The 15,048-nt window shown below is 33.3% G+C and overlaps 1 protein-coding gene across 11 annotated transcripts in view; it reads left to right on the top strand.

Moving 5' to 3' along the window:
• TJP1 (tight junction protein 1) overlaps positions 1-15,048 on the top strand; it is a 221,586-nt gene that overhangs the window by 186,178 nt on the left and 20,360 nt on the right. For all 11 annotated transcript variants that reach the window (XM_079121784.1, XM_079121783.1, XM_079121792.1 and 8 more), the window contains 10 exons: positions 3,673-3,812; positions 4,637-4,742; positions 7,530-7,680; positions 10,226-10,334; positions 11,290-11,509; positions 11,776-11,960; positions 12,063-12,158; positions 13,598-13,680; positions 14,281-14,491; positions 14,770-14,870. In XM_079121784.1, the coding sequence (XP_078977910.1) occupies positions 3,673-3,812; positions 4,637-4,742; positions 7,530-7,680; positions 10,226-10,334; positions 11,290-11,509; positions 11,776-11,960; positions 12,063-12,158; positions 13,598-13,680; positions 14,281-14,491; positions 14,770-14,870 (1,402 nt within the window). The remainder of the gene's footprint in view (positions 1-3,672; positions 3,813-4,636; positions 4,743-7,529; positions 7,681-10,225; positions 10,335-11,289; positions 11,510-11,775; positions 11,961-12,062; positions 12,159-13,597; positions 13,681-14,280; positions 14,492-14,769; positions 14,871-15,048) is intronic.

The raw sequence follows: 15,048 nt of genomic DNA, 5'->3' as shown, positions 1-15,048 counted from the left end.
CAGTTCTTAGCAATTTAGCAAGACCCTGTCTCAAAAATAAAAAAGAACTGGGGATATGTGACTCAATGGTAAAGTGCCTCTGGGTTTGGTCCTTGGTACCAAAAAAAAAAAAAAAAAAAAAAAAAAAAAAGATACCAGGGCCTTACTGTCCCACAAGAGGAGGCTTTATGAGCAAAATAAGTAGGAATGTTTATTTCCCCAACCATTCTTTTCTTTCCTGGTTAATAAAGCATACCAGATGTGAGGTATGGTATAAAGGATGCCAGAGAAGAATAGTGTTTTACTCCCTGCTGTTCCCCGTCCCATAAATAAAAAAGATCAGCCTCTGTAGTTATTTCCCAACCAGCTTATATCAATTTAACAATACAAGGTGAATGTCCTTCCAGTTTGTTCTTTTGATAAAAACATTTCCATATTTTGAAAAGTCTGTTTCTAGGTTTTTGCCTGTGCAAACAGCATTACAGTCAGCATCTTTATCCATGATTTCATATATTGGCAATTTTTATTTCTAAAGTGGTGGAAGAGTTTTTTTTTTTTTTTTTTTTTTATTTAAAAACTTTAATGGATGTTTTCCTTTCCAAAAGTAATGTGTGAGACTATATGTTTTCAGAATCCTGTTTATCAATCTGATGGTTGGAAAATCATAACTCCTTATTTTGAATTGATATTTTCTGGTCTAGTAGTGGAGCAGAACATCTTTTCATAAAATTACTTCCTCAGTAAATCATTTGGTTCATTTCTCATTTTTTTCTCTTGCATTTATTTTTTCCTTTTTCATCCCTTAGCAATAGTATGTTTAGCAAGTATATTGTGAATAGAAGTCTTTACGATGTCTTTTACTGTGCATTTATATTTTCATCTTTATTTCTTCTTAATTTTTGACTGAAGGTTTCTACTAGTCTTAAGGTTATACAAAATTTAAGCCAGGCACAGTGGCATACACCTGTAATCGTAGCAACTTAAGAAACAGGTAGGAGGATCACAAATTCAAAGCCAGCCTCAGCAACTTAGCAAGGCCCTGTCTCTAAATAAAGTCTGAAAAAAGGGCTGTGGATGTGGCTCAGTGCTTAAGTTCCCCTGGGTTCAGTCCCTGGTACCAGAAAAAAAAAAAATAATAATAATAATACACATTTTCTCTAGGAGCTTTAGAATTTTCAATGCTATTTATTTAATTTTTAAATTTTTAGTGCATTGTGGTTATACATAATGGGGTTTATTTTGACACATTCATGAATGTGTATAACAGTGTTTTTCCATTTCAATCCCCAGTATTATTCCCTTTCCTCCTCCATCCCCCATTTTCTTAAGATTTTAATTTATTTTTTGCAGTTTTGGGGATCAAACCCAAGACCTTGTGTATAATAAGCACATTATCATGGAATCACACATCTCCAGTTCTTTGATGCTATTATTACTGATATATTTTCTCCTTTTTATTTTCATCAAGTTGTTGATGCTGTTGCAAAAATTATTGAATTTAGAAACCGTAATCAATTCTCTTAATTCAAATGTTTTAGTATTTTATGCTAATTTTTCCAAGTATTTCAGGCCCATTATTTCATGACTATAATTATTTGGGTCTTCAAATTGTAGTGAATAATAATAACATTGACAGAACTATTAACTAATTTTGTTATAAATACATGGAGCATTTCCCTGTTTAATAGGATGCTCTCTCTTAGTTGTAGAAAATAGTCTCTTTCATAATATTACCCATTTCTTTGCTTTAATTGATGGTTTTTATGAGAAATTACTACTGAATTTTCTCAAATGACTCTTTCAACCAGTATTAACATTTTTCTGTAATATTCATAAATGAAATGTTAATAGATTTCTTAATGTTGAATTAGCTTTTACACTCTTGAAGTAACCCTGATATAATAATCTTCTAATACATTGCTATATTCCCTTAGCTGGCATTTTATTAATTCTTTTTGTCCTCTATTCATAAGGAAAACCATTGTTTTCTCTTTATACTACCATCTTCAAAGTTTGAGTAGCAAGATCTGCAATGATTGCATTGATAATTAAATATTGACATTTGTTGAAGATAGCTACATGGGATGTTAGGATACTATTCTTTTTATTACTGCATATATTTGGAAATAATAAAGGATTTCTTTATCGAATAGAAGAGCTTCTTGAGTTTTCCTGTAGTCTAACATAATTAAGAGAGAAATTATTTTGTTTTTCAGAGGTTGAGAGAACTCATCATAAAATCATAGGTCTTTTTGAAATGATAGGTCTTGATTTATTATCCTCTTTAAAAATATATACATATATATTCTCTTAGTTAACTTCTAAAATTCATATTTTTTTGGATAAACTTGTAGTGGACATAGTTTTTATTTTGTTGCTATTAAAACATCAGAATGAATATTCTTATGAACATCTTGGGCACATTGATTAGTGTTTCTTTATGAACAGTCTGTATATGGAACTGCATTGACATGTTTTGCATTTTTTGTTTTGATAAATAACTCCAATTTTGTCCTCACCTACTTGTATACTTATTGTAACATAATTATGTGTCTGTTGCTCCATATCCTTCCCTACTTTTATTCTATCATGTGGAAGTTCTCTTTGAAGATAAGGCGATTTCTGATTATTTTAACTTACATTTCCCTAGTTGAATGTGTTTGTATATGTATTATCTGTATATCTCTTGGTGATTTGCCTCTTTCTAGTATTTTGTCCTTTTTCTCTTGAGTTACTTGACTAATACGAAGTTATTTTTTTCTAAATATCAAATTTTTAGGTGTTTATTAGCTCAATCTATAATCTTAATGTTGAACTCTTGCTATTTATGTTTGACCAAACTATATGTAATTGTTATTCATCCATTTGAATTTAAAAACATCTTTTATTTGGCTCAGTTCATTGTGTATATTTTTCCCCATTATTTGCATGTCTTTTGATTTCATTTTTATGTAATCACCATTGTTGATACACCATGGCTTTTGGGCAGTGAGTCTTATTCTTAAAGGCCTTCCTTTCTTATTCTTTAATTCAGTGTTTAAAATTTTTTTGTTTAGAGCCAGGCATGGTGCTCATATCTGTAATCCCAGTGACTCAAAAAGCTGAGGCAGGAGAACCACAATTGGAGGCCAGTCTGGGCACTTTAGCTAGACCCTGTCTCAAAATAAAAAATAAAAAGGACTGGGGATATAGCTCAGTGGTAGAGTCTCCTGGGTTCAAAACCCAATATCACCAAAAATAGTTTTTTTTGTTTTTTGGGTTTTTTGTTTGTTTGTTTGTTTAGGACTTTATTTCACCTGAAATTAATTTATTTTCATTATTGATATGCACAGTTCTAATCTTTCTAAATTTATGGATAATTGTCCCAATGCTGTTTATTAATTTTTTTCCATATAAGTAAGTTGTTTTTTGGCTGTCTTGGAATAACACATTCATAATAAACTTTGCCAGTAGGGCTATTTCTCAGTTTCCAGTATTGTTATAAAGATGCATTTGTTCTTTGTGTTGGTGTGCTATCCAGTTTTAATTACTTTTTATTTTGTGTTGTCTTAGTTTAATTACTTTTTATTTTGTTAAATATTAGAGCAAGTCTTTTGTCACTGTTTTTGAAGTTGTCAAGGCCCTTGTTCTTTCTCTCAAAAATGATTTTCAGAATCAACCTTATGTTCTCAATTCTTTATTTTAATAATGTAGTCTCCGAAGCAGAGAGGAAGAGAGAATTTCTAAACCTGGGGCTGTCTCAACTCCTGTAAAGCATGCAGATGATCACACATCTAAAACAGTGGAAGAAGTTACAGTCGAAAGAAATGAGAAACAAACGCCTACTCTTCCAGGTAAGCATAACAAAACACTTAACTTCAAAAAACTTTGCAGTCAGACTAAGGTAATGACAAGATTTGCAAAAGATAAGATGCAGTTATGATTTCTCATGTATGAATTTTTCTGTATGTGACTTTCAGCATTTTCTTCATTGAGTAAGACGTTGATCTAAGTCAGTAGCATTTAATAAATGCCTTTATTTTCTAAGTAGAAAATGGTTAACAGCTACTTTGTTGTTCTCCAACACTGATTATTAAAGAAGCATAGGATTGGCTTCAAACTTTCATAAATAGTGTTTTCTAACACTTTATTAAGTGTACCCTTTAAGGCTGTAGATAAGGACTCGGACTAAGAATCTGCAGTGTTGTAAAATTGCTCAAAAGACTAGACATTTTGTTTCTAATATCTCTGTTTCTTCTCTCATATTCATCTTGCTCTGCTAAATAACAGAAATGTGGATATTTAAAAACATTTTATCATAGGAATGGCAACAATATTGACAATCTATTAATAGAGAAATTTTCTCTTACTTTATCTTTTGGTTATTCTTCCATAGAGAATCTAGTTTTTTCATATCCTAACAACTAGAGCTATGGGAAGCACAAGTAGCCGTGTAACCTGCATACTCGTTACAAAGACTTAGAATTTTTAACTATAAAATGTACTCTGATACATATGGTGTATTTGCTCTCCATCAGGTTTTCTGAATTTATTTTGCTGATGAATCACACATGTATTTTGTAGAATTTTTGTTGTTATTTCACCAGTTGCTTATATTATTATCTCATGTTTTTAAAAGGTGAATCCTTTGCAATTTAAATTTTCTTTTTCTTTTTAGAACCAAAACCTGTGTATGCTCAAGTTGGACAACCAGATGTGGATTTACCTGTCAGTCCTTCAGATGGTGTCATACCTAATTCAACACATGAAGATGGTATTCTTCGGTAATGCAGTTTTTAAATTATTTGTCTCTTTGTCCATTATTAAGCATTATTTAGAATGAAAATGTAATTGCAAACCATATTACACATACTTTTTAAAATAGCATATGACACAATGTTATGATTAGGTTATTTCTTTATTTAACAGTTTTATATAATAGAGTCACTTAGAGATTAGAGACTAACAAAGAACCTTTTTGGATATATTCTTTGTCACCACATCACCTACCTTGTTTTAAAGGTCAGGAATTAGAAAAGTGAAAGTTGTTTTCTATTCAAGATATCAGAATTTCCACAAGCTTTCTAATGCCCTAGCATTTAAAAGTATGTATATTCTCAGTCTTAGCCCCATCTACATTTTGGGATAGATAACTGTTATCAAGAGTGGGGCAGGGACACTCTCCTAGGCACTGTGACATCTCTGTCAGCATCCCTGCCCCCTAGGTGCCAGTAGCACACCTTCAGTTATGACAACCAAAAATGTTTCCAGACATTGCCAAATGTTTTGTGAAGGACAATAACTCCTAGTTAAGAAAGCTGTTTTACATTAGTTAACAATGTAAAAGTAAGTTTTGATATTCTGTGCCTTTTATTGTATTAAGTATTTTATAGTTAGTGGAATTGAGATAAAAATTTTGTAAATGAATGATATCAAAATAGTTTTTTTTTTTTTTTTTTTTTTTTTTTTTTTTTTTTGCCTCTGGTAAAGGGAGATGATGTGAATAATTGAAATTTTTGCAAATTTCTTGAAGTGGGTTGGGTTAGATCTGGACCCATTTCCCCACTCTCATTTATTTTCTCTATTAAAGAAAATTGTCTTGTTATCTCAGTGTCCAAATCAGCAGAGAGAGTTTCACAAGTTAGTGGTACGACACAAGTTTTAAATTTCACCTTTTTAATATTAGCTAACTCATGATTCAAACATTAGTTTCCCCATCTCCCTCCCCCCCCCCCCCCCCACACACACACACTTTGTTGGAAATTGCTTGAATGTTTTTAAGGTGTAGAAACCTTGAATAAGATTTCAGAGATCTGCTTCTGTGGGAGAGCTCTGAAGAACAATTACCAAAGAGGATTTGAGGATATGGGCAGGATTAGTGCTGAGCCGATAAAGGTGTTTTATTCAAATCCAGTGAATGGATTTGAGGAAAAAGAGTGTTGTCTGTTTTTTTTCTTACAGGGTGGTTGGTATAATGCAGATGAGGGAAAGTACAAAATGTCAGTCACACCTAGCACATGTCACTGTGAGATGTGACCTGAAGCTGTTCTCTTAACAGTGGTTCTCAAAGGTCATATTTTACTCAATTTACAGACCACAGTCAGATCTACTTTTTGAAGCACTCTAGATTGGTCTGTGTTAGAGGAGGATTTCCAAGGATCTACAGTCTTAAGAACTTGGAGGAAATGTTTAAAAGAGCTTTCTGTACTGTTGGTTTAGGAAAGGAATTTATGAGAATGCCTTTGACCAGCTTGGAAAAATAGGATACCATCACAACCAGGGACTCAGACAATTATATCATGATAAACCTGGTAAATAGTTTCAGGCAGGGATCAAGAATGCTACCAGCCCTAGCCCTGAGTGACATCATCTAATCTGAGTGTTCTTCTTTTATGTCTAGCTAATGTTATTTCCAGTTAAAACTGTATCAAGGGTGAATATAAGTTTTTTTTAAATTAAAGTGATTTTTAACTAGTTCATCCAAAGGACTAAAAATCTCTCTTCCTTCAACTCATTCATTCATTTGTGGTTTTTAGTTATTTTCTATTAGTTTCTAATAGTTTGGCTGTTGTTGGTGAGTTAAGACAGATTTTTTTTCTACACTTCTTGTTCAGAATAGTGAATTTGAGGTCCAAAAGTGTGTCTTCTTGGTCAGGAATGTAGAGGTAGTTATGATAACCTAGAGGGGAAATGTAAAAGGTAATTTGTAATTAAGATCTGTTTCTTCACAGCTAGTCTTCTAAGTCTTGCTTCAGTATTTGTTTTAGGATGTCACAAGGTGTTAACACTACTTTGATGGTAGAGGGATATACCTGGATCTATTCCTTCAGTTCTGACAAATAATGGGTAGAGATTAGATATGGGACTAATCCAGAAAGGGTAAATGATTATAAGATTTTTATTTTAAAATTCAAAGGGGATCCTGGGTACAGTAGCACACACCTGTAATCCCAGCTACTCAGGAGATTAATGCAAGAGGATCAAAAATTTGAGGCTAGCCAGGGCAACTTAGCCAGACCTTGTCCAAAAATAAAGTAAAAAGGGCTGGGGATGTGGCTCAGTGGTAGAGTGCCCCTGGGTTCAATCCCCAGTACACCCCCAAAATTTTTTTAAATTAAAGATTATAATGCATAGAGCCTAAATTTGACTCTCTGGTATTAGGAAAGTTCATTAATTTGTGCTTCAATTTCTATTTTTATAGAAATGACACTTTCCAGTTCAGTGATATGGTGTGGATTGGGGTGGAAAGAATAGATTTTTTTTAGCCATTGGGAATGAATCATTGGGAAAACATTGTTTTATAAGGAAAATTTATAAATTAGTTATGTAAAGCAGTGCTTGCACATTAAATTTGTATATTCCAAAGCTTACTGTTTATCAGAGGATGAAATTATATTAAGTCTGATTTTGGATTCTTAACATAAAATTTTATTCAATAGATTAGTGGCATGTGGGAGATTTTAGAAATGATGGTCTTTTATTTCATTCTGAATATGATTTTCAGTATAATAGCTTGCTATAAATTTTAAAGCTTTTACTAACTGTTTCAAATGAAATATCTGTTTTAACAGGCCCAGCATGAAATTGGTAAAATTCAGAAAAGGAGACAGTGTTGGTTTACGGCTAGCTGGTGGAAATGATGTCGGAATATTTGTAGCTGGAGTTCTAGAAGATAGCCCTGCAGCCAAAGAAGGTTTAGAGGAAGGTGATCAAATCCTCAGGGTATGTCAGTGTATCAAGTTAATGTGGATTTGAAAGTACCCTAGAAAAAGAGTAAGACACAACAAAACTTACATTTTGGTTAGACCAAAAAAGCTAATTAAGTTTTGAAATTAAGAATCTATCAGGTCTAGCATGTGCCAGACTAATCACTTCCCATTCCTACATGTGCTCTTGTTTATGTGTTACTACACAGTTTGGTGTTTGCTGGTATTCTTTGAACCTAGAAGAAAATAAGTCTTAGATTCCTATAGTACCTACTCGGCAGTATTTTAAAATTCAACTCAACAGACTGGCCAGACTCTGCCACAGGCCACAACTTGCCAGCAGATAATATCAGGAGTTCCTCTCCCATGGGAGAATAACCTTTGTAGCAGTCCACACAGCCTCTGGGATCTCCTTTACCCCAAATAGTGTCTCAGTCACAAGAAGATAGAGTTTATGTCAGTGAAATATGTAAGCTGCCCTGACTTTGAAGCTTTATAACCCACAAGAAAGAGGATCAGTTACAAAAGTCAGGAAAACCTCCATTAGATGCTGTTTACCAATGGGGCGTTGCTTCTTTTTCTTTGCCTTTAACTTTTTCCCCCTTCCTTCTCTTTTTTCTTCTTCTTTCCCATAAACATGTTGCCTAGTGATAATACTTTCTTCATCTGTATCTTACTTTTCTTTTTATAAAATGTCCAGACCTTCATTTGACTTCTAGTAGATAAACTATGTCACATTTTAGTCAGAAGATCAAGTCTGTCAAGTGAGAATTCCCACACTCACTTTACCTATTTAACTCAAAAGTGTCTTTGCTGCCTCTTTTCTGATTTCAACCTACCTCCTGCCTGTACTCTGAATTCAGTCTCCTGTCTGCTCTAGAATCTTGTAGCTTCGTTCATCTTTTTCTCTTTGCCTGTCCTCTAGTTCTTCATCCTTTTTCCACTGTCTTATTTCTCCCCTTTGCTGTTGAGCTAGTTAAAGGAGTGGTCAAGTTCCTTCCCTACTTTCTTTTTAGTCATCGTGTGCATATTGTTTTACAATCTGGCTTTCGTCTTGTTGAATTTTCACAAGCCATCACTGACCAATATCAACCTCAGAACCCATTTTTCAATTTTTTTAAAGCAGTGGTTTGCTTGTCATAATCTGCGAAGTGTATTCTCTCTTAGCTCCCACAGCAGTGAACAAACAAAATGACTCAGTCCTTTTTTATTCTTTTCCTGCCTTTACTACTGTAAGATTTGGGCAATATCAGTATTTCCCTGCTTCTTTTTTGCTACAGTCTTCATCACTCATGTGAGCAGCCCACTGTCAAAATCCTTTTTTGGTGGGGGCAGTACTGGAGATTGAACTCAGAAGCACTCGACCACTGAGCCACATCCCCAGTCCTGTTTTTGTGTTTTATTTAGAGACAGGGTCTCACTGAGTTGCTTAGCACCTCACTTTTGCTGAGGCTGACTTTGAACTCGCGATCCTCCTGTCTCAGCCTCCCAGGCCACTGGGATTAGAGGTATGCGCCAATACGCCCAGCATCCAGAGTCTTTTTAACCCTGAGCAGTTTCCTGGGCTCCTCAGACTACTATCTCTGGAGTTTTCATCTGTTTCTTTTCCTTTCCCTTCAAACACAGCATGTCAAAAAGATAAGGCATCATCTCTGACTTAGGTTAAACACATTTGAACACAACATGTATAATCATGTGCACCGTATCAAGGAAATTAAACTTTTCTTTCTTACCCACCTTCTATCCTGTTTTGAAGTAATCAGTGTGTACACTATTTTTAAAATGTTCCTTAATGGTTCATTTTTATTTTTGTTACAAATAAATAGCACATGCTGATTGATTGTTTTGGTTTTGGGTTTTTCTTTTTTTCCTTTTTAATATGGAAAATTCCCAAAAGGTGGAAAGAAAAAAGAAATCTGTAATCTCACACAAATCACTGGCGACATTTTGATGGAGCTTCTGTTACAAATACATATTGACTTGTCAGACATCACACCTACTTTTACAAAGTTGCTGTTACAGGGTTGCCATAATTATAGTCCTTTATTATTATTATTATTTTAAATGTCACTTCCTTTTGCTTTGTTTTTCACAACTAGTAAAAAGTAAGGCTGTATCATACATTCATATAATTAATGATTTAAAAATTTAAAGCAAGAGATTTCACAACAATAAATACAAGTTGACTTTTTTGGTCTTAGATTTTGGTGTGTGTGTGTGTTTTGCCATGCTGAAGATTGAACACTGGACCTTATACACATTAGGCAAATGTTTTTACAATACAGCTACACCTCTATCCCCACCACATGATCTTTAATGTCAGTATATATTGTAACTGCACTCTGAATTTACCCTTCACTTACTTTATTTACTTGGTTTCTGCTTGTTTAAATTAGAACAGACTGAATTTTTTTTCTAAAGTAAAATAACTTTTTCCTCTTTAAAGATGTAGTATTTTCAAATTAGATTGACCCAGAGAATATTTGTTTCCTTCATAAATAAAAATGTTTTATGTTCTTAGGAAATAGCCATGCTAACTTACAAAAATCTTATCTTAATAGGTGAATAATGTAGATTTCACAAATATCATAAGAGAAGAAGCTGTTCTTTTCTTACTTGACCTCCCCAAAGGAGAAGAAGTGACCATATTGGCTCAGAAGAAGAAGGATGGTGAGATTTTGTCAGAAGATGGGGAAAAATGAACCTGTGGGAGTTGTGAGGACTTACCTAGAGATTTATTTATTTTTTTAAAATAAATCACTTAAAGTTGAGGATTGAATGAATTCATTGATCTCAAAGAGTTAACTTCATTTATTTTAATTCATTTCAGGGCACACAGTCTTACATTATGCTTATTAGCAGAACACAGTAATAGGACCAATATTAATGGCATTCTGGTTTTAAGTAAAATGCTAACCAACCCTTTACAAAAGTTTGTATATGGACAATTCCCAAGTCTTGGACTAAAGTTCTAAGAAATATACTGAAATGTTTGTTAGCATTATACAAAACAACACCTAATATTCTCTGTGATTAAACAAATACACTGAAGTTTAGAATTTGATTTCTCAGCTTCAACACTGTTGACATTTTGAGCCAAGTAAAGTATATGTTTTAGAGGCTGTTCTGTTTATTATAGGATGTTTAGGAACTTTCCTAGCCTCTACCCACTAGGTGGAATATTATCAGCACACCTCCCTTCCCCCTTCAACACATAATTGGAGCTTTATAAAAAAAATTCCTCCAGATTTTGGCAAACATTTTCTGAGAGGGGCAAAAATACCCTCATTTGAGAACCACTTTTTTAGAATAGAATATGGAAAGTCTTTGATGTTTGCAGATAAATTAAATCAGATAATGTAAATAGAAATCAAGTATATGATTTAAACAGCTTATACAAAATGGACATACTGAGAGTACTCAATTCATGAGGTAGTGGATATGAGTACATGAGATGAAGTAATTAATGCAATGCCTGTACATAGTAAGAACTTACCATTTTTTGGATACTGTTGTCTTTGTTGGTGTTAATATTTTCAACAAACTTTTAATATAATGTCTTCTCTTTGGGACTAATTTATTGTCCTACCAAGTAATACTAATGTGTTTGTTTTATCTCTCTTAGTTTATCGTCGCATTGTAGAATCAGATGTAGGCGATTCTTTCTATATTAGAACCCATTTTGAATATGAAAAAGAGTCTCCCTATGGACTTAGTTTTAACAAAGGAGAAGTATTCCGTGTCGTGGATACCCTGTACAATGGAAAACTGGGCTCTTGGCTTGCTATTCGAATTGGCAAAAATCATAAGGAGGTAGAACGAGGCATCATTCCTAATAAGAACAGGTATGAATGTTTGGATACTTCTCATAGAATGAATTAAGTAAATGATGATAATTTCAGTTTCACTGTGAAATTTTGGTAGTGTATAGAACTATTTTTCATTGTATTCACCATAGCCATAACTGACTTAGTTGGTGTACCCTTTATTTTACTGTAACTGTTGAGATTTAAACTGCATGTGAACTTCTCAGTATTTTAACATTTCATTTTATTGTCTTTTTACATTTTGCTTTTTAAATACCTTTATTTTACTTTTATCTCTTACGTAGAGCTGAGCAATTAGCCAGTGTACAGTACACACTTCCAAAAACAGCAGGAGGAGATCGTGCTGACTTCTGGAGATTCCGAGGTCTTCGCAGCTCCAAGAGAAATCTTCGAAAAAGCAGAGAGGATTTGTCAGCTCAACCAGTTCAAACCAAGTTTCCAGCTTATGAAAGGGTTGTTCTTCGGGAAGGTAGCTTGTTTCCTATAGGTTAATCTAATATCTTTGAATGTTAGGGTGTTTAAGAAACCAAAAGTATAAACTGTAGTATTTTTCATTTTAATTTATTCCCAGCTGGATTCCTGAGGCCTGTAACCATCTTTGGACCAATAGCTGATGTTGCTAGAGAAAAGCTGGCAAGAGAAGAACCAGATATTTATCAGATTGCAAGTAAGTAAACTCAAGAATCAATTTAATTAAGATGAACTCCAGTGTATTCTTTTATCAGTTAATTCTTCAAAAAGGATGGATCTGACCCATTACTTTAATTTAAAAAACTTACTGTGAGAAATTTGTAATTTTTTCTCCCATTCTTTTAATTTGTAAGGAAGTCCGAATTATTGTGTCCTTGTTCCACCATTTCCGTTTAATAACAGTCACCATTTATGAAACTCTTGACTTCATATGAAAACCATTTAGCTCACACTCTAGTTTAATCTTCAGAATAACACTGCCAAGTAAGAATTAAAATATGCTAAAGTTAAGCAGACTGAGCCTTGTGGTTGTGGCTGAAATCATACCATTCCCTTCAGTTTAAACTTTGTATATGACACCCGTTAATGAATGGTAAAATTAGGATTTATTCCAATCTTTTTTTGCCCCAACCCAGTGAATTTTAATGATTACACTAACAAATGCTCACATATGTAAAAAAGGTTAAAAAAAGCATGATTAATCAGTTGTTACTATTGTAAATTTTTATATAAGGTAGTATTAAATATAAATACTGAAGCATATTAAGCTGTATGCTGTGATATATGCCTATAATCCCAGCTACTTGGAAGGCTGAGGCAGGAGGATTGCAGGTTCGAGGCCAATCTCATCAGTTTAGCAAGATTGTCTCAAAATAAAAAGGCCTAGGGATGTAACTCAGTGGTAGAGCTCCTCTGGGTTCAATCATCGTACCAAAAAAAAAAAAAAAAAGAGTATGCCTATTAAAACTTGCATTATTTTAAGTTTAAATATTTTATTTACACCATACATAGAATTTATTATAATTTTACTTGCTGGCTTTAATGGAAAGTAAGATTAAAATACTGATGAGCAGGTTCATCAGGACTATTTTTTTAAATCTTCACCTTACTTTCATAGAATTGCCATATTTGATCATTCTGTTGAGAAAGTGAATCTTAAATAATTTTATTCAAGTTCTGCTTGCTGCTTGATTCTAATTAAAATGTTGATAGTGTTGCTTATTGATTAATTTATTTTTTAAAACACTGTGTCAAAATATTATTTGTCTTCATTACCAATGTTTTTGGGGTATCCCCTTAATTTTAAGCGAGCATCTCACTTTTAATCCTGGTCCTGTTAAGCATCTATTTAACCTAGTGGTTCTTAACTAGGCAATGGGGAGGAGAGTGTATGTCTCCCATTTGAGGACTTTTAGCTCTATCTAGAGACCTTTTTCACTTTCACAGTGAATGAGAAGAGGCTTTGGGGATGGGTTATCTGCTTCCTCTAGTTTGTGGGGTTTATGCTACCAAACAGGCCATGACACAGACAGCCCCCCATCAGAAAGTATTATTTCAGCATGTCAGTAGTGCCCAATATTTGAGAAACTCTGATCTAAACAATATGATATTTTGTTTGTCCTATTTCATGAATAGAAAGTGAGCCACGAGATGCTGGAACTGACCAACGTAGCTCTGGCATTATTCGTCTTCATACAATAAAGCAAATAATAGATCAAGTAAGTTATTAAAAGTTGATCTGTTTCATTATAAGCTGTAATGGTTGTTTTTAAGTGGGAAGAGATCTGATTAATTTGAAAGTAGAAGGTGTTTTCCTAAGATTATTACTGATATACTGTAAGAGAAGCCCCCACTGAAAAAGCATTTCATAATGATTGCTTTAAGGGAATAGTTATTATAAACACCAAAAGATGATTTTTCATTACTGCAAGAAAGTCTATGATGTTTGGATGTAATTAACAAACTTTGTATTACATCAGTATAATTCAGGGTGAACTTACTTACACGATAAAGAAATGTCATGAATATTTAATTGTTGCATTTATTTGCATTCTAACTAAACACAAATAAATACTGTCAGCTTTCCAGTTTGGGGAGGCTAAGTCCTAAAAATATGGTGGCTTAAAAGGTTTTGTTTTGTTTTGTCTTAAAGAGCTAGAAATTGTTTTGAATTAACTTCGGATTACAAAGTTTTTAATATATGCTCCTGACATATACTAGTACACAAAATGTCTGTTAGAATTGAAATGTAATATAGACTGTGTTTTCTGAAGATGATGATTTTTAGTTAACAGTGTCTTGTCTCTTACTGTTTCCAGGACAAACATGCTTTATTAGATGTAACACCAAATGCAGTTGATCGTCTTAATTATGCCCAGTGGTACCCAATTGTTGTATTCCTTAACCCTGATTCTAAGCAAGGTGTGAAAACGATGAGAATGAGATTATGTCCAGAATCTCGGAAAAGTGCCAGGAAATTGTATGAGCGATCTCATAAACTTCGTAAAAACAATCACCATCTTTTTACAAGTGAGTATATTAAGATTGCCTTTTAGATTAAAATTTATAGGCAGCAATATGTAGGTAAAAATGTTATGTTGTTCATATATGAAAACTTACATGACCTTTGCTTGAAAAGCTTTGTATTATAAACAGCCAAAAGAAAATGCCAAAATAGAAATTTCAAATGTCCGTATCCTCTACTGCCATCATTTCAGTTATGATTTTAAGAAGGGTTGAATGAATTCTCCTGACTTGGGGCAATATTCTAACTATAAAACAATGTACATTGTTAAATTTATTTTCAGCTACAATAAACTTAAATTCAATGAATGATGGTTGGTATGGTGCACTGAAAGAAGCAATTCAGCAACAACAAAACCAGCTGGTATGGGTTTCTGAGGGAAAGGTAAGAAATCTCTTAATATTCTTTTGACCCATTTGATAAATTAGGTAACTAATCTGAGATGCCTTTAAGTTACCATTATTTGCTTACTGGATCAAGATGTTAGACTAATTTTGGAAAAGTTAGCTTTTATTCTTTTATCATTTGTGTGTAGAGATTATGTTGTTTTTAAGTTAGAGAT

The sequence above is a fragment of the Sciurus vulgaris genome, assembly GCF_902686455.1.
Source record: "Sciurus vulgaris genome assembly, chromosome: 2".
Classification (NCBI taxonomy): Eukaryota; Metazoa; Chordata; class Mammalia; order Rodentia; family Sciuridae; genus Sciurus; species Sciurus vulgaris.
The sequence above is the reverse complement of the archived record's forward strand: the minus strand, read 5'-3'. Positions and strand labels throughout refer to the sequence as shown.